The following is a 19319-nucleotide window of genomic DNA, read 5'->3' as shown; positions in this document are numbered from 1 at the left end:
GATCGGCTGTCTCCTGCATGCTCCACACTGGGATCAAACCTGCACTCAGGCATGTGTCCTGACTGGGAATCAGACCGTGACTTCCTGCTCAACCATTGGGGGACTGCAGCCGGGCAATGCAATGGTTTTTAAAAGTGGGGGTGGGGGATATGGTTCTTCAGGAGCTTTTGGGTTAATTCATATGAGGGGAAGAGGAAGACAGAAGTATGAAGGGTTTCTACGACAAGGTGTGTTAAGTGTCACGAGGGGAAGTCAGTTCCACACAGCAGGAGAGACATCTAACCCAGGCTTTGTGCTATTCCAGTTGGCTTTTTCTGGGTGGTATGAAGAGAAGTCTGGGATGTCTTTCTTTTAATTATGAAAATTATACCTGAGTTGATATCTAAAGTGTGATTAGGAGATGGTCAGCCATTAGAGAGTTGGGGAAGGACTCTGAGAACGCTTTTCAGATTAAGGGAAGAGAGCTTGAAACTTTTGGATAGTGGAAATAAAGAGAAGTTCAGAAAGGAACGGGCATAAAATTCACAGTAGGCATTACATGGTTTGGGCTTGAGGAGAGAGAGAGAAGAGGCCATATCACTAAAGGCCTCGTCTATGGAACAGGTGGAGGCCGCACAGAGGTTAAGGGAATGAACTGTGAAGCCAACTACTGTGTTCAAATCCCAGGCCAACTTGATGTAATCTCAACGCCCTGTAGTTAAATAGGACCCGTCCCTGGGTTGTTCCTGGGTTGCCAGGGTGATAATTTACCCGGAAGTAGAGGGAGAGACGCCTTTGACAGAAAACGGGTTAGTCAGGGAGTGGGAGTGCTCTCTCCACGGTGTTCAAACTGTGCTTCTTGGATCCCGGAGGCAGAGGTCCTCAAACATTTTTGTGTCCTTTCTCTCTAAAGAATTTTGAAAAGACATGGACCTTCTGCCATTTCTAAGTTGACATTTAAAAGGTTCATCGCAAATTTTTTAAGTTTCATAGGGTATGATTTCTGGTGTATTGATAATATTGACATTTTAAAACCTGTATGTCATTGTCTAGAATATATCCACTAAAATCTAAATACTTACTATACCCTGGTAACTTATCACCCATAATCATCCCTTTAAAAAAAATACTTCAGCAAGACATTCTTCAACAATCCGAATTTTTATACTTTCCTTTTCTCCATAAATGCCTTTTTCTTAAAAAAATTTTTTCTATTGATTTTTAGAGAGAAGAAGGGAGAGGGATAGAGAGATAGAAACATCAATGAGAAAGAAGCATCATAGATTGGCTGCTACTGCACACCCCGCACTGGGGTCAAGTCCTGACCAGGAATTGAATGGTGACCTCTCGGTTCCTGGGTCGATGTTCAGCCACTGAGCCCCACCAGCTGGGCTGCACTCCTTTTTTTGTATACACCTCCACAGATTTATAATGTAATATAATGTTAAGCTTGAAAATCTCTTCTTAAAAACTTCATAATACTTCTCTACGCCGAAACCGGTTTGGCTCAGTGGGTGGAGCGTCGGCTTGTGGACTGAAGGGTCCCGGGTTCGATTCCGGTCGGGGGCATGTGCGTGGGTTGCGGGCACATCCCCAGTGGGGGATGTGCAGGAGGCAGCTGATCAATGTTTCTCTCTCATCGATGTTTCTAACTTTCTGTATCTCTCACTTCCTCTCTGTAGAAAATCAATAAAATATATTAAAAAAAAATACTTCTCTACTATACAAATGAGTATATATTAAAATTTTCTGTGATCCTATTACCAAGTGTTAAAACTTTTCTTTCAAAATTATTTAAAAGTACTATTAGTATATAGTTGTTTAAAACAGCATAAATATATCATAAAACCTAAAAAATAAACATTAAAATTACATGCTGGGGTCCAGCCCCAGCAGGTCCAGGGGTCCCCAAAGGTGTGGACGGAGTCGGCGAAGAATGAATGACACGGAGACAGCGTTCAGTTGATCAGCAGCCTAGGCAGGATCTCTAGCCAAGTTCTAGTCAGGATCTCCAGCGAAGTTCTGGTTAGGATCTCCAGCCAGGTTCTGTGGCCATGTTCTCTCGCTAGGTTCTCCAGCCAGGTTCGGGTTAGGTTCTCCAGCCATGTTCAGTCGCCAGGTTCTGTAGCCGGGTTCCTCAGCCAGCGTTTCTTATCTCCATTCCAGGGAGTAAAGATTATGTACTTAAGCATGATTGTTCGTAGTTAAAGTGATTAATTACCCGCCTGGCAGTTGAGGTTTTATTCCCTCCCTAACTTCAGGGAAAAATCCCTACCCGGGGAAACAACCTTTCTCGGAGAGGTGACCTTGGACCGGCTCCCGGCAATAACATTTTATTGTACATGAATCCCATAATGAAATGGATAGGCATAGATTCCTCCCTCCCCCTCGGTTGGTCTGTGATTCTTTGAGTGGACATCACATACTGCTATATCGAGGCAGAGTCTTGCTGCTGAGCCATATTTTAAATAAATTTTTAGTAGATGGATTAACATATCAAATAGTTATGGCAGTTTCAGTTTCTCTATAAAGGCCTTTACTTGGAAGTTGTAAATTTTAAAAATATATATATTTTATTGATTTTTTACATAGAGGAAGGGAGAGGGATAGAGAGTTAGAAACATCGATGAGAGAGAAACATTGATCAGCTGCCTCCTGCACACTCCCTGCTGGGTATGTGCCTGCAACCAAGGTACATGCTCTTCACCGGAATCAAACCTGGGACCCTTGAGTCTGTAGGCCGATGCTCTATCCACTGAGCCAAACCGGTTAGGGCGGAAGTTGTGAATTTTTAACCTTCAGTCTTCTGCACATCTGAACTTACTCCCATCCATGGCTTCTCTGGTCACTTGCATGAGTCCTGCATAGGCTGTGGGTGCAGACTTTTTGAGCTCCCGCCTGGTCCCGCCCGTGATTCACACATGTGCCCTGCCTGGGTTGAAAGGGTGACCGCTCTGGAAGACGCTGTGTCATTCACTAGACAGCTGGACCTAGATAATGTGAAGCTGTGTTCCCACTTCACTTTAGATGCGCCTTATAGATCTCTGTCGTACAGATCCGTATGCTAATGAAATGTCTTTCACTTTTCCATAGGATCTTCATTCTTTCACAAGCCAGACATCAAGTGCTTCCCTCAGACTCTCTCAGTCCTCCAGTATCAGACTCACAGATCAGCTGTTTACTGAGCAAAGACAGAACATCAGCTCACAGGCTCCTTGCAGCTGTCCAACTCCACAGTGTAACCAAGCGGCTTCCGTTCTACAGGAGAAGGAACATAAAAGAAAACACTTCCTAAAACAATATCTAAATAATGAAAATAAAGAAAACATGAATCTTAAAAGAAAACATATTACATGTCATAATTCACCAGAGAAAACAAGCAAACATACGGCATTGAAAGAAGATGCTGAGGAGGTAGAAGCCGCCCTGAATTCCGGGAACTCAGGGGCACTCAGAAACCAGTTCTGTGACATCAGGCATTTGGATGATTTGGAGAAAAGCCAGCTGATGGAAATGCTCAGACAGGCAGCATCCCTGGTGGTAACTCTGATGTACAAGGATGGTTCAACCCAACTAAGAGCTGACCAGGTTAGTAAACAGTGTGGCTTTTGTTTGTTTTGTTTTTCTGGCACCATAAGAGAAACCCATGTTTCTAGTGTCTGATTTTAATGGGAGAGCTAGAAATAAGATTTTAAGCTTTCACTTCTCCCCAATGGTAAGCTATTGATAATGCATAGTGTTTTTTAAAATATATTTTTATTGATTTTAGAGAGGAAAGGGGAGAGAGAGAGAGAGAGAGGGAGAGAAACATCAACGATGAAAGAGAATCATTGATCAGAATTGAACCCAGGAACCTTCAGTCCACAGGCTGACACTCTATCCACTGAGCTAAACTGGCTAAGGTGGTCTTTTTTTATTTTAGTCATTTGAGTGGATGTGACATGGTGTTTCATTTTGGTTTTAAATGGCATTTCCCTAATATATGATGACATTGAGCATCTTCTCATGTGCTGATTGGACATTTGTACATCTTCTTTGGTAAATGGTCCATTCAAATCTTTTGCTCATTTTTTTTAAATGAAAAGTTTTTTAACTATTGTAGAGGTCCCTGAATTTCACCCCTTTTCCCACCTACACCCGCCCCGCCTCCCCCTGCCTCGGCCTTCACCACACTGTTGTCCATGTCCTTGGGAGATGCATGTATGCTCTTTAGCCAATCTCTTCACCTTCTTTATCCAGTCACCCCCACACCCCTCCCCTCTGGGACCTGCCGGTATTTTTGTGCCCGCAACCCAGGTACATGCCCTTGACCGGAATCGAACCTGGGACCTTTCAGTCCACAGGCCGACGCTCTATCCACTGAGCCAAACCGGTTTCGGCAGATTCCACATATTAATGATATCATACAGTATTTGTCTTTCTTTGACTGACTTATTTATTTTTTTTTTTTGACTGACTTATTTTACTTAGCATAATACTATCTAGGTCTATCCATGCTATTGCAAAGAGTAAGAGTGCCTTCTTTTTTATAATCACACTAGAGCAGTGGTTCTCAACCTTCCTAATTCCGCGACCCTTTAATACAGTTCCTCATGTTGTGGCGACCCTCAACCATAAAATTATTTTCATTGCTACTTCATAACTGTAATTTTGCTACTGTTATGAATCATAATGTAAATATCTGATATGCAGGATATATTTTCATTTTTACAAATTGAACATAATTAAAGCATAGTGATTAATCAACAAAAACAATATGTAATTATATATGTGTTTTCCGATGGTCTTAGGCGACCCCTGTGAAAGGGTCATTCGACCCCCAAAGGGGTCATGACCCACAGGTTGAGAACTGCTGCACTAGAGGCTGGTGCAGGAAATTCGTGCACAGGTAGGGTCCCTAGGCCTGGCTGGCGATCAGGGCCAATCTGTGGGTTGACTGGCGGGGTGATCAGGGCTCCCACTCACACCCACCTTGGCCTAGCACTGCCTGCTTGCTGGCCCCTCCCCTCGCCACCGCTGCCAGTTGCCTCCCTCTGTCGGGTGACCAGCAGGGCAACGGGGGGAGGGCCTCCCCGCATGCACCTGCCTTGGCTGTTCTGGCTCTGCCGGCTTGCCGGCCCTGTCCCCCGCCACCACCGGTCAGGGCCTGTGGCTGGAGGCAGCTCCTGCATTGAGCGTCTGCGCCCTAGTGGTCAGTGTACGTCATAGCGACTGGTCATTCCACCGTTTGGTTGATTTGCATATTAGGGTTTTATATAGATAGAAGATAGTAGTCCATGGTTTTAAGTATACCACAACTTTTGTTTCCACTCATCTGCTGGTGGGCACTTGGGCTGTTTCCAGATCTTGGCTATTGTAAATAATGCTGCTATGAGCATAGGGATGTAATTTTCTTCATGTTTCTTGTACTTGGGGTTTGTTCATCTTCGTGGTTCTACAGATTAACTTGGGAAAATTGACATTCAGTTTTTGGTACTCCAGGTGGGACATGAATGACATTCTTATTATTTTGGGTTTTGCAATCCTTGAGCATGGCATGTCTCTCAGTTACTTAGGTCTTCTCTGATTTCTTTCACCAGTGTTTTGTGACTTTCAGCATATACATCTTGTACATATTATGATGATTCCTAAGTATTTCATTTTTTAGAATAGTTATTAAAAACGATAATTTTTATACAAGTTCAGTTTTACATGTTTATTTTTTTAATCTTTATTGTTGAGCTTATTATAGATGAACATGTTATTGTTAGTGTATCAGAATGCAATTGTTTTATTGTTTTGATCTTGTATCCTGCAACCTTGGTAAATTTTTCTGTAGATTCCTTTGGGTTTTCTATGCAGACAGTTGTATCATCTGTAAATAGAGACAGTATAATTCTTCCTTTCTGATGTATATGTCTTTTATTTCTCTTTCCTGTTGTATCCTTAGCACTGGCTAAGACTTCTATTTTGATGGTGAATAGGCAGGAGACTAGATTTGGAGAGTAAGATCATGGGTCTGGTTTCTGGCCTTGATTGTTATTAAATAGCTGTTCACTGACAAATTTAACTTTAGGCCTTTTCTGTCTTTTTTAAAAAAATATTTTATTGATTTTTACAGAGAGTAAAGGAGAGGGATAGAGAGTTAGAAACATCGATGAGAGAGAAACATTGATCAGCTGCCTCCTGCACACCCCCTACTGGGGATGTGCCCGCAACCAAGGTACATGCCCTTGACTGGATCAAACCGGGGACCCTTGAGTCCGCAGGCCGATGCTCTATCCACTGAGCCAAACCAGTTAGGGCCCTTTTCTGTCTTTTTAATGAGAAAATATGACATATCTTTCTGAATAAACATATTGTCTATGTTTAATATTGAAACTTTATTTTATTGTCTATTCACAGGCTCTAGTTTCCTCTGTGAAAGGAATTGTGATGTTGCTACAGAGCCACGCAGAACGCCGTGGTGCTCCGGCTGCCTCAGCCCCTGGCCGTGTTCTGGAGGCAGGAGTCAGACCCAGCGGTCGGTGCATCTACATAGAAACGGTGCAGTCTGCTGTTTGGAGCCAAGAACAAGAAGCACATAATCAGTTTGCCAGGTGAGAAAAGCTTACTCATTCTCCTGAAGTCCACGTACCTGCCTGATATATCCCAATTTAGTTTCCCAAGCTTCCCCTGTAATTGTTTAAACTTTTAGACGTTTCATATGGGCCCAGGAAAATAAAATGGATCTAAAAGACAGAAACCTCCTACAGTGGTCCCCCGCCCCAAAGAGCGTCCGCGGGGACCTGCTTCAGGACTTGAATCAACATCTCAGTGAGCAGTTGGTGAGGAAACCATCACGCCCGGCCAAACCCCTGTCACTGCCCAGGCCCAGGTGCTTCTCCTCGCCACGCTGGTCATTGGCTCGGTGACAGTATCAGAAAGTGAGGTGGTCACTCCTTCGGACAGCAGACTGTCCTTGCTGCCACCAGGATGCTGCTCATTTCAAAGCTTCATTCTGAGGAAGTGGGCAGGACAGTGCCGCGCGCACTGCCCTCTCAGTGTCTAGAATGCTCCCACAGGAGGGCTTCTGTGCTCCTCCTCGGTCCTGAGAATCCTGCTGTGGTTGGAGCCTCTGCCCCTCCTCCCGGTTTCTTCCCTGGTGGTGTCAGCCTGGCCGGGGCTTCCACCTTGGGTGGGCACATGCCCTTCCTGTGTGCCCAGGCCTCTGAGTTCAGGCCAGTTAGCAGCCCCGAGGGAGCTCCCTGAAGCTGCTGCCCTGACCAGGAGTTCCAGGAGGCGCAGGGCGAGACGGTGGGGCCTCGGCCTGGCCCTCCATCTAACTCTAACCAGCCTCATTGGGCTCCCGGTGAGTTTAGTTCGTGGCTGTGAGTCCCAGCCTCGGGGCAGGGATGCGCTCTGCCAGGAATGTGAGGCCCTCCCCGCAGCCTGTGGGACGGGCTGGGGGAGCCTCCACAGACATTTCCCCACAGGGCCCCGCTGCGGAGGCTGGGCCGGCCCCTGTGGTTCTTGCTGTGATCACAGGACGCCCTTCTGCAGGAAACTGTGAGGAAGAATATGTATTATTCATGGTCCTGCAGGGAGCACGGCTGCCCCAGCGCCACCCGGCGAGGCTGTGTGTGAGGGAGAGAGCATGGACCTGGGCTCTGCCTTGCTTCCCGTCTGAGGGGGTGCCTAGGGTTTCGAGGGCTTACTCTTTATTGGCTAATGGACGCCTAAGAGTGGGAGTCAGGGCACAGGAAGGGAAAAGCAGGGTCACTCAGGCGGTCAGTTATCTAGGTTGCCCAGGGCTTTCTGCGCGAGGGACCTTCGTGGGTGGGGGTGGCCTGATCCTTGCGGCTGGTTGGCTAGGAGCTGTGGCTTACGGCTGGCAGCACGTCTGTTCATGATGGAGGTCTTTGAAAATGGATACCATGCGATCAAAAGCGAATGTCAGGCACTTACACGACAGTCACTTTTGGTGAGAATGGGACAATGACAGAGACAGCACTCTGCTCCCAAGAAACCATAACCTTCCTTTACGTAATTTCCTTTCGAAAGGCCGTCAGTCAGGTCTGTCCTGTGGAAGGCCTCTGTGCGGATACAGCCCTGTGTTTGCACGGCCTCTTCTGAATTCTGGGTTTTGTATCCTACGTGACACTCTCCATTGGGCGTCTAGCAGTCACTTCGGCCTGGCCATGTGCAGCACTGACCGCCTGTCTCCCTGAAACCTGCCCCCCGCCGCTCTCTTCCTGGCTCGTGGCCGCATTAGCCCTCCGTGGGCTCAGGCAGTCTTGGCATCATCTTTAATGTCTCTCCGTCCAATCTCGGTGAATCCCATTGGCTCTGCCCCTCTCCCCCTGCTGCGGCCGCGGTGCAGGCCCTGCCTCCTGACCCAGGCCCAGCGAGAGCTTCCAGCTGGTCTCCCGCCTCCCCCGTCTTCAGTCTGTTTAGCACCCGGAGAGGCCTGTCCACACCGAAACCAGCCCCGCCCCCGCCCGCTCCACACCCCCCTCAGCTCCTGGTCACTCTGAGGAAAAGCCAGAGTCCCCCAAGAGCCTGCAGCTGCTCCACCGCCTTGGGCCTCATCCCCTCTCCCTGCTGTCCCTGTACCCACCTCCTTGCTGCTCTGCTCCCCTCCTGCAGCATTCCCCCAGATCGCTGCACAACTGGCCGCCTCGTTCCTTTATGTTTTTTTAAACCAAGAAAGCAAATTATGAAAATGCAAAAGTAGAGAGAATAATATGACGCCCATATCCCATTCTCCCGGGCCAGTTATCCAAACAGAGGGGAGGAGTACGGGGCCGGATTAAGGAAAATACCTGACATGTCATTTACGTCACGTCTCAGGATGCAGCTCTAAAAACATGGGCTCTTGCCCTGGCTGGTTCAGCTCAGTGGTTAGAGCATAAACCTTCAGGCTGAAGGGTTGTGGGTTCGATTCCAGTCAAGGGCATGTACCTCGGTTGCAGGCTCGATCCCCAGCCCTGGTCAGAGCACATGTGGGAGGCAACTAATCGATGTGTCTCTCTCACATCAATGTTTCTCTCTCTCTGTCTCTCCCTCTCCCTTTTACTCTCTCTAAAAACCAATGGAAAGAAGTATCCTCAGGTGAAGATTAACAGGAAAAAAATAATAAAAGCATGGGCTTTAAAAAAAATCTTTCTTGTTGAAAGTCTCACATATGCCCCCTTTTTCTTCCTTATAGCCCGCCCACCCCATCGTTGGTGTCCGTGGGTCATGTATACGTGCATACATGTTCTTCGGTTGTTCTCAGGGAAGATCCACCCACACACTCACCCCCCCCATCCCCACCCTGACCCCGCCTTCACGCTGAGACTCTAGTCTGTTCCATACTTCTATGCCTCTGGATCTGGGGCGTTAAAGTCCCCTAGTATGACTATTGTTGTCATTCTCTCTCTTAAGGTCCTCCATAAGTTTTTATATATTTAAGTGCTCCTATATTGGGCGCCTATATGTTTACAGGGTTATATCCTCTTGTTGGATCGATCCCTTTAATATTATGTAGTGACCTTACTGTCTCTTGTGATGGCCTTCATTTTGAAGTCTATTTAGTCAGATATGAGTATTGCCACCCCAGCTTTTTTTTTCGTTTCCATTTGCATGGAAAATTTTTTTCCATCTCTTCATTCTCATTTCCTGTGTGAGTCTTTTGTTCTGAGGTGGGTCTCTTGTAGACAGCATATAGTTGGGTCATGTTTTTGTATCCATTCAGCTACCCTATGTCTTTTGATTGGATTATTTAATCCACTTACATTTAAGGTTATTATTAATAGATACTTATTAATTGCCATTTTAATTCTATATGCCTAATAAATATTTAATCAATGTTATTAATTAATGAATGAGTATTGAGTTTACATTTTTGTAAGGTCCAGGACAATTATATGAAAGCATTGCCTTAAATGCCATACAGTGGAATGATTCCAAGTCTTTGACAGCATCTTTGAGATATAAAATCAATTTTTAAAAATGTTTGCATAATACAAATTTAATAACATTTATTAAATACCCGTGCAAGGTCTTTTTACATACATGCTCTCTCTTAATCTTAACATTAACTGTGTGTGTTAGGGCTTGTTATTTCCATCTTATAGATGAGGAAACAGACTGAGAGGTGGTCATAGATCAGTCTGAGGTTTCAATCCAAGCCTTCATTTTCACCTTCAGCTCTGGCCTTTCCATGTTCTAGCTGCCTTTTTGTTTGCAGGTGTGACATAACCCACTGATATAACCGACTTATGAAACACACTGCTTTAGCCACTTTGCCTTACAGGGTATCCTTTAGTTGTTTGTCTTCTAGGATAGAAATCCGCGAGCCGGCATCTCACCAGTGGGGCTGTTGTAGTCAGTAGCTGCCCCTCCAAGGACTGGCGAGGGCCCAGGGTGTGGGAGCATCAGCGGGAAAGGAAGCTCCTGGGCCAGCTCTGCTCCCTGTGCACCGTCTCCCCTCTCCCCGCTCTCCTCCTGGGCACTCCTCCCAAGTCCCACGGAGCCAGGCCTGAGCTGTTGGCACTTTGCCCTCCCTACCATCCTGGCCTCCCTCTTGAAGAGAAATCCAGGTGAAATGCAAAGAAAATGCAGAAAGCCTGAAAGTGCCTGCCAGGCCAGCCAAGCAAAACAGCTACCCGTTGGCGCAGTGTGCAGAGCTGGTGAGCTCGGGTTTCTGGCTCCTCAGCCTCTCTGAAGGCCTCACTGCGTGCTGATGCGCAGTTACCGCGAAGGGAGGCCGCAGCCTGGGCCGGGCACAGCCACACCGGTCCCAGACCTCAGCTTGGCCATTTGCCACATGTGTAACGCTGGGAAAATGGCCTACCCTCTCTGGGCCTCATTTCCTTATCTGTAAGTGGTCGTATGCCTGCCTGAGGGCCTGTGGGGAGGTTTCAGTGCAGCAGTCCCTCTCAAGTGTGTAGCGTGCCATCTGTGCATGGAAAGTGCTCGATAAACCAGCGCTGTTAGCAGCCGCCTGTTCGGGAGCGTGTTGTGATGGGGGGAGCGTTTCCAGGCGAGCTGCTGTGTCCCCGCTGCAGCCGAGGGTGGGCAGGAGCGGGGAAGGGGCACAGGGGCGGCTCACTGCAGGGAAGCTGGCCAGATCCTCCAGGAGCAGCGTGAGCAGCTTGCAGAAGTGGGAGGAGGATTTTAGGCAAGAGCACAGCATGAGCAGTGGCTCGAGTGTGAGGGGACACAGCAGAGTCTGGTGATGGAGGACAGAGGACTCCGTGTGAGCCGCGGGGAGAGTGCTTGCGGGGGGTGCTGGGGGCGCGGGCTGGGCAGTCCTGTTGGGCCCACTGTAAGGAGCCCAGAGTGTGTGTGCTCTGCTCGGGAATTTGGGTCTTTGTCTGTGGGTAATGGGGCTTCACCTGAACTGCTGTGTCCCCTTGGCTCATTCCTTACCTGTCTGTGTCTCAGCTTCCTCACCTATAAAACGCAGGTAAGAGGTCATACCTACCTCACAGGCTTTTTGAGTTAATGTACGTAAAGCCCTTAGAAGAATGCCTGCACCTAGTACTATGTACGTGATAGCTGTCAGTGGAGCAGTACTAATATTTTTTTCAGGGTAAAAGTTCTTAATTAGTGTCTAAGTCAGTGAATGTCTTTTCATCTTCTAGGAATGTGCTGTCTCAGATCCTGAAATGTACCTGCCCTGTGATTTGTTTCAATGCTAAGGACTTTGTGAGAACCGTGCTGCAGTATCTGGGTGATGATGGCAGTTGGAAGCACGGTAAGTTATGGCTGATCGGAGGGGAGGACCGGAGCCTCGGGACCCGGGATTGGCGCTTGAAGCAGGAACAGTCTCGTGGGGCTGAGCCCTGAATCTGCGGGGTCAGCACCAACTCCGCAGTGTCCGGGCGGAGGTGGCCACCGAGAGCTGGAGGAGCTGGTGCGGAAACCCACACCGCCGGTCAGGGGCGCTGTGGAAACAGCAGGCCCCCCACGTCAACAATCACCAGGCCTCCCGCCTTGTTTCCTCTCACGGCCCACACTGCCTGCGCCTGCCCTGGGTTACTGCACCGTGACCCCAAGCATGGTGCAGATTGCCTGAAATGGTTGGTTCAGCACGTGACCCAGATCCGAGGCTGTCATTTCTGAGATGATGCCATCACTGTTATCGCCCCCACATTAGCAATCATCTTCTAATATTATTGGACGTTCAGGCAGTGTTTGCACTTTCCAGTTGTCCTTAAATCCTTCTGTCTGCTTGTCTTTGTTTTTTACAGTTTGTTTGAATTGGGAGCCATACCTGGGACAGGTGCAATGTATTTCTTAAGTCTCTTCTACTCTGTATGTTCTCTTCTCTGTTTTAGATCCTTGAAGTTATTTTGTCGTTGATGATGGAACCAGCTTGCTTGTCCTGGGGATTTCCCACAGTCTGGACTTGGCAATTACATCCCCTTCTTGCCAATTAACATGCTCCCTTCTCGGCTCTCTTACTTGTAAATTGGCAGCTAGATCCAGAGGCTGGGTCAGATTCTCGCTGGATTCTGGAGGGCAAGGCTGCTGCATAACGCAGAGCTTGACCCGACCCTGACCCTGACTCTAACCCTGACCTCTGTAGTGGTGTGTCCCATCAGGAGCTACATCCTGGTGGTTGTTCATCTTTCTTGTGATGTTTCAACTCCTATTCATATGTTAACTCTTCTTGTCTATCTTTTCATATTTACCACTTTATCTAGAATCTATTTCCAATCTCTTGATTTCTTTTTTATTTAAAAAATTCCTCTTTTCCATTTTTTTTAACTTAAGGCATTATCTATTACATTTATCTGCTTTTGTGTAATGCCAGTTTTTATTTCTGAAAAATTTTGTATTTCTCTTTCCTGAATTCTTTTATTTTTTTTGTTCAGTTTTTCTAAGTCACCTACTTTCTAAGTATTTCTAATTCTGATTTATTTACTTTTCATAGATTTTATTATTTTCTTAGTTTGTTTAAAGTCTGTTTTGTTGGCATTTCTTCTTCAAGTCCTGGCATTTTCTCCCCCGTGTGGAGTTTGTCCTGGCAGGCTTCAATTTACTTTATAGGGACCAGACCCCATCATTCCAGCACTCTCAGACTCCCCCAAGGATTTTCCAAAAGACATGTGGGTAAGAAACCTTAATTTTGGAATAATAGAGCTTTGAGAAGGCAAATAGAATGAAAAAGCCCTAGGGGGTGAGTTACATTACCAGCCACTGTGCGGTAAAGTCATGCCTAGCTGGCTCGGGGGCAGGCAGCCAGCGTGACTGCCGCCTTTCTCACCCAGAGCTCCAGACCTCCAGCCTGAGAGGCTTCCCAGGCGGCAACACAGACGCCAGGGCTGGCTGCTTAGGTGAATATCAGCCTCTTAGCCGAGCACAGTGTGCTGATGCCAGAAGACACACCCCGTGTGACGTGACCCAAGACTCAGCTTGCTTAAAGGCCAGCCCTTATTTTTCTATAGCACAGTTAAAGCTGTTAACGGAGCCTAAGAAGCAATCCTTTAGGGCTCAGATCTGTTTCTTAATATATCACCTCCCCAGCCCTGTAACCCCCTCTGTGCCTGAAATACTCTGGTACAAAAATGTACCCATGTAGCAGGTGCCGCTCTTGCTTTGTAAAAAGCACCTTCTTGTGTCTCGCACACACACACAGGACTCTGCCCCCGGTTTTCAGAGAGGAAACTCACACTTGGGGGACATGACCTCCCAGGCCCCCAGGCTGGTCTCGCTGCTCTTTTCACACATCCAGCTGCCACAGGGTGTCGGGGAGGGCACATGCCCAGCGTGCTCAGCATCTTGTCCTTGCCCGCCGTGCCCGCCTCCCCAGAAGGCGAAGCTGTGTGCTCAGGCAGCTCCTCACCGCTCTGCCTGCTGCCCAGGATACTTGGGTTCCTGAACACCCCGATGCCATGCCATGCAGGGGCCAGGGTGGCCTGGGAAGGCAGCCCGGCGAGAGGCCAGAGGCTGGAGGAGGGGAGGCTTGGAAAGAGGGGTTACGTTGACAAGTAGGAAGGCTGCGGGGTGCCTGGGGCAGTGAGAAGCTTGGGAGCAGGCGGGAAAGGGGAGAAAGGAGGCAGGAAGTGTGGCTGAGGATTCTGACTTGGATCTCTTTTAACGTTTGAGAGATCCAAATCCAAGTTATTGTGGAATCTCCACGCCTCTGGGCATTTGGGATCAAATCCCATGAGAGTGGCCTTGTGGGACCTGGGTTTGTGGAGGCCACTTATCCAAGGTTCAGAATTCCTTAGTATTGACAGAACATCGCTCGGTCCTTAGCCCTGTAACTTGAGGGGATGGTAAAATGATGATCATTAATCTGAACCGTGAGAAACGTGTAAAAGCAGAGAAAAGTAAGTGCCTCTGTCCTGTCATGGCTGAACGAGCTTTCTCTCCTCAGTGGCTGACTTTGTCGGGCTGGACCCTAGGATTGCCGCTTGGCTTATAGATCCTCGTGAGGCCGCACCCTCTTTTGAGGATTTAGTGGCGAAATCCTTCGGAAACGCCATCACGGTTAAAGTGAGCAGCACGTATGGGAATTCCTCAAGAAATACTGTGGTGAGTTGTTTCAGATAAGATTTTATCTACTTTAATACAACCCTAATTTTAATCCTCATCTGAGGATATTTTTCCCATTGATGTTTTAGAGAGTGAAAGAGAAGGAAGAGGAGGGGGAGAGAGAAACATTGATGTGAGAGAGACACATCAACAGGTTACCTCCTGCACACTCCCCCACCAAGGGTGGGGGCCAACAGGCAGCGGATGCCCCTTAAATGGGAATTGAACCCGCAACCTTTCAGTCCACAGGCCAATGCTCTAACCACTGAGAAAAACGTGCCAGGGCAATACAGCCCTAACTTTTCTAAAGAAACTCACTCTACAGACTTCAGAGATAGCCCAGCACTAAAAAGAATGTCGCTGCTGTTCGCTTTGACTTGTGCGGCCGATGCTTTGTGCCCTGGCGCTTCGGGTAGACATGAATAAGGACGGCGATTTCTGCTCCTTCGTGAAACTGTTCCTGGGAAAACCATTCGCGGGGTGACCTTCCCAATGGACTCTGGTGTCAGGGAGTCGCCTGCTCCGGGAACAGAGCTGCTTGTTTATACATTCTTAGCGCCGGTGAGGCGGCAGCTGCGGCAGAGGGCCCGGGCGGCCACTCCGCAGTCCACGGCCGCCTCTGGAGATGCACCCAATAGTGAGGAACTGGAACTGGACAGTCACGGGTCCGGCTGCTGTCACTACTTGAGCCAATTAAAGCAGAGACAGGGTTGAATCCTATATGAGTGTTTATTCCAAAACTGCCGGCCGCATGGGGAGCAGCAGGTCAGGCACAAAAACCTGCTCTGCCCATTCCCACAAGCCAGCTGCTTATATTGGGTAGAAGGACAAAGGTTACATGGGGAGTAGGCAAAAGGGTGTGCCACGTGGGCAGTTTACAGGTGCCTGGGGGTCTGCAAAGGGCAGGCGATTCTGGCTTCTGCAAGGTTGTTAATGTTTCCATGATAACAGGCAGCTCCCAGGTGGGGAGGGTGGGCTGCATTTCCAGGTGCGCTCCCAGGTCCCACGTGCAACCCCCCCGGCCAGGTTAGAATGTGCTTCTTTAATCAGAACAAGACAATCACAGTTAACAGAGCATGATTAATATTTCTTACAGTTATAGCTGGTCCCCAGTATTCTATTTCTGCCCCTATCAAAAGCATGACTAGAACATGCTGAGGGTTTGGGGGGTGGGGGGGCACTGATGTTGAGGTGGCAACGTGGGGAGCAGAGCAGGTGGTGGTGTGAGCCTGCCATGTCTACCACCCGGAGCCGGGGATGCTCGCTTCCTGCCCTGCGTCCTGTGTCTCATGGAGGCTCACTGTCCCCTAATTAAAGCATTCTTCAGAGGGCTGCGGGGTCGTTCACAGATCCCTGAGGGAAGCAGACTCGGGCCTTGGGGACAGGAGCCAGGTGGCTCCGAGGACCCAGGGAGCCGGAGCCTCAAGCCGGGCCAGTGAACCCACTCTGTCACGCGTCCCTTCTGTCACTGTGTCACAGGTTTGGCCGGTGGAGCCGGGGAGGGCATGAGATGAGCAGTCTCCCCAGATCCCATGCGGGCCCCAGACAGAGCTGAGATCCTAGTACTGAGCGTTGTCCACCCCGGCTCAGTCCTCTTCCAGGGCGAGTGGGGCACAGGAAGGTCAGCGCAGATGCCTCGCCCGGGTCAGGGAGGCCACGGTTCACCGCGGGCATCTCGGACCCTTGGGTCTGGGTCCCTTCTCCTATAAGGAATGAGTTGGGGAGGGAGTGGCTGCGGGAACAGAGCGCCAGCCCAGAGGGCCTGCCTTTCCCTGACCCGCTGTGGGCTGGTCCTCTCAGCCCCCCAGCCTGTGGCCCGCACCCTCCAGTCCCACCCAGAGCTCCCCCAGGCCTCACCCGCACCAGCCCCTCAGGAGCTGCCTTGTCCTATTGTCCAGCCCTGGCCACTGTGGAGCCTGCACCGCTCGCAGGTGGGGCGAGGGGAGCTGCTCTGAGGGGCTGTGACAGCTCAGGGAGGGTCAGGGGCGGGGACAGCTCAGTGGGGGAGGGGGGAGTCAGGAATCATGAGAGGAGCGGCTCCTGGAGGGGAGCAGCAGGGTCCCAGGGAAGAGTGGGAGAAGGAGGAGGAGGGGGAGGAGGAGGAGGAGGAGGAGGTGTGGGGGCTGGGCCCCCATGGAGCTGGAGCTGGTCTGGGGAGCTTCGGGTTGGGAACTGCTTGGAGAGGGAGCCCTGGTCAGCATGCCGTGTAGACACTCATGCGGGCAGCAGTGTGGCCACCTGCCAGGCGGTGGCTGAGAAGTGGTCATGGAAGCACTCCTAGTGCTCCCACCCAGTCCTAACCCAGTCCTGCCTCATCTACCACAGGGCCCAGACCAGAGAGACCAGGCCAACCCACCCAGCATCTAGGCGGCAGGAAGGAGAATTAGACAGGTGGGGGCGCTGTGGCTCATCCCACCAGCCTGTTTGTCAGTTGAACACAGACTCTGTTCCCCTCCTGGGCCCCTGTGTGTGGGACCCAGGTGAGAATGGCAGGGACTGTGGATGGCGGCATGGCTCCTCTGCTCCCGCTGCTCCCTCGTGGCGGGTGGAGGTGTGGGATCCCGAGGCCAGGCCGCGTCCTCCTGTCTCTGCCACCCAATACTCCTCACATGTTGGGCTTCCTTGTGGCTCATGCCTCTGGGACGAGGGGGAGACTGGGTTGAGGAGGAAGTGTCCGGTGGCCAGAAGCTTGCATTGGCCCAATAGGAAGTTCCTTAGCTTGGGACCCGTCTACTTGGAGTCATTGGTGGGTGACGCCACAGATGTGTGACAGCTGCCAGCAAGCATTCCCGTGGGTTGTGTTACTTCCTAGATTGTGATGATCATTTCAGCCAAGGTTGCCTAATTTTTCATTCTTTTGATCTTTTACAGAATCAGAATGTATGTGCGAACCTGAGGGTCCTCCACAGGCTTACGATGGACCTCTGTTCTCAGCTGAAGGCAAGCGTGTTGTAGCTTCTGGGGCGGCGCTCTGCCCACTGCTGTCCTCTGCCAGGAGCAGTGCCCGCCGTGTGGGATACGCAGCACATGACGCCGAGTCCTGAGGCCATGTTACCCTCCTTCCCTCAGGAAACGGTAGTCCAGCTGATGAGACCTGAAGTTCCTGAATGTTCTCTGAGGGTCAACAGCTATTATAGCATTTCTAGTGCAGCGCTGAACGTGGCCATGGAAGACTAAAAGTCCATGAATGCCAGCTCACATAAAAATGAAAAAGATGAAGGGAGATGGGGAGTGGGCGTGTTCTCCTGTTTCTCACTGTCCCGGCAGGTCTGGGCGGTACAGTAGGGCACCTGAGGGGGAGGGGGCTCCTGGGTGGGAGGCAGCCCGTTCCTGAGGAGGAGCCTGGTGTGCTCAGCGAGGCGGGAGGCCGCTGGGCGAGGCGCGCCTCCATAGCAGGAACGTTTCCTCCTGTGAGACAGGCTCATGGTTTATGGCAGCTGTTCTGTACCTTGGAGCTTCCTCTGATACCCATTTTGGCAGGTAAGCTACCGGAAGCTGATGCGCAGTCGCCTTTCTAGGGAAAGTGCACTAGGGAAGTTCTTTACATTGTTTGGGGACGACTCTTTCTCTCTGAGCTTATTTCGGGCAGGTAAGGATCACACGGCCCTGACGAGGTGGCCAGCCCTTTATTTCCCTTTCTGTAACGAGGGCTTGGACCGCATCACCTCTGGTGTAGAGGGACCAGGCGGTTCTGATGTCCGGCCCTATGGGTCTTGTATTGTCTGGATCTGGGTGCCCTGGCCCAGGGACCACCGCCCTCCTGAGTCCCTCGCTCCTGAGAGCAGCCTCATGGGGCGGAGCCTGCATGTCAGTAGTTGTGGGGTCCTGGGGTGCTGTCCTTTAACCCTGCATGAGAACCCCCTAGAGCAGGGGTGGGGAACGTTGGGCCCGCGGGCCGTAGAAGGCCCATGGAGTCATTTGGTCTGGCCCTGCCAAGGCATCGAGGATCAGTAATTACTAGTAAATGTTTGACCAAATGAGCAGGCTAACTTTTAAGTTGATAATTTTGTGTGGCCCGGGAATGATGTTATAAATATCCACATGCCCTGCCCCGGGGATCTGCGGCAGGCCCTCCTCTGCGCAGGCCCTGCTGGGGAGCAGAGCAGAGCCCCCCCAGCGCCCTGACGGCCGGGGCAGCTTTCCATCCAGCGCGTGTCCCACACCCACGGCCACCACTGCTAGCCCTAAGGGACACTTGGCGGAGTGTGCTGGCGGCCGCGCTGGCAGCACTACCCTCTTCAGGGATGCGGCTCGCTCCCTGCCCCACGGCTCACAGAACGAGTCATTGACACAGATGCTCTTGCTTTGCTTTGGGACCCAGTGATGGAAAGCCACAGCATCCGGGTGAACAAGGAAGCCTTGGAGAGGACCTCCGCGCTCCTCGGGGTATGTCACTGGGAGACCCTCTGCAGGCTGCTCTGCTGCTTGGCCAGCTGCTCCCCAGGCGCAGGGCAGCTCCCCTTCGCTTCCAGCCCCCGGCTGAGTGCTCCTGTCTGACCGCAGGAGTGCCGCAGGGGAGGGCGAACACACGCTGCCTCTGGGTGCTCCCCTGAGAGGCTGTGCACCCCGCTCCATGGGCCCTCAGCGACCTTCTCAAGCGAGGTTCTTGCAAGGACATTGCCCCCTGTAGTTTGGTGAGGGGAAGTCATGGGTTTCTTAGATTCTTTTTTTTTAAATTAAATCTTTATTGTTCAGATTATTGCATTTGTTCCTCTTTTTTACCCCCATAACTCCCCTCCACCCAGTTCCCACCCCACCCTCCTCCCTCACTCCCCACCCACTGTCCTCATCCATAGGTGCACAATTTTTGTCAAGTCTCTTCCCGCATCCCCCTCCACTCCCCAAGA

General features: G+C 50.3%; 1 protein-coding gene across 1 annotated transcript in view; it reads left to right on the top strand.

Moving 5' to 3' along the window:
- Window positions 1–19319, top strand: part of POLN (polymerase (DNA directed) nu) — an 84769-nt gene that overhangs the window by 9156 nt on the left and 56294 nt on the right. Inside the window, exons 3-9 of the mRNA XM_015558420.1 lie at window positions 3073–3567; window positions 6364–6557; window positions 11571–11683; window positions 14315–14472; window positions 17344–17412; window positions 17892–17952; window positions 18794–18858. Coding sequence (XP_015413906.1) covers window positions 3073–3567; window positions 6364–6557; window positions 11571–11683; window positions 14315–14472; window positions 17344–17412; window positions 17892–17952; window positions 18794–18858 — 1155 coding nt within the window. The remainder of the gene's footprint in view (window positions 1–3072; window positions 3568–6363; window positions 6558–11570; window positions 11684–14314; window positions 14473–17343; window positions 17413–17891; window positions 17953–18793; window positions 18859–19319) is intronic.

The sequence above is a fragment of the Myotis davidii genome, unplaced genomic scaffold, assembly GCF_000327345.1.
Source record: "Myotis davidii unplaced genomic scaffold, ASM32734v1 scaffold693, whole genome shotgun sequence".
NCBI lineage: Eukaryota > Metazoa > Chordata > Mammalia > Chiroptera > Vespertilionidae > Myotis > Myotis davidii.
The sequence above is the reverse complement of the archived record's forward strand: the minus strand, read 5'-3'. Positions and strand labels throughout refer to the sequence as shown.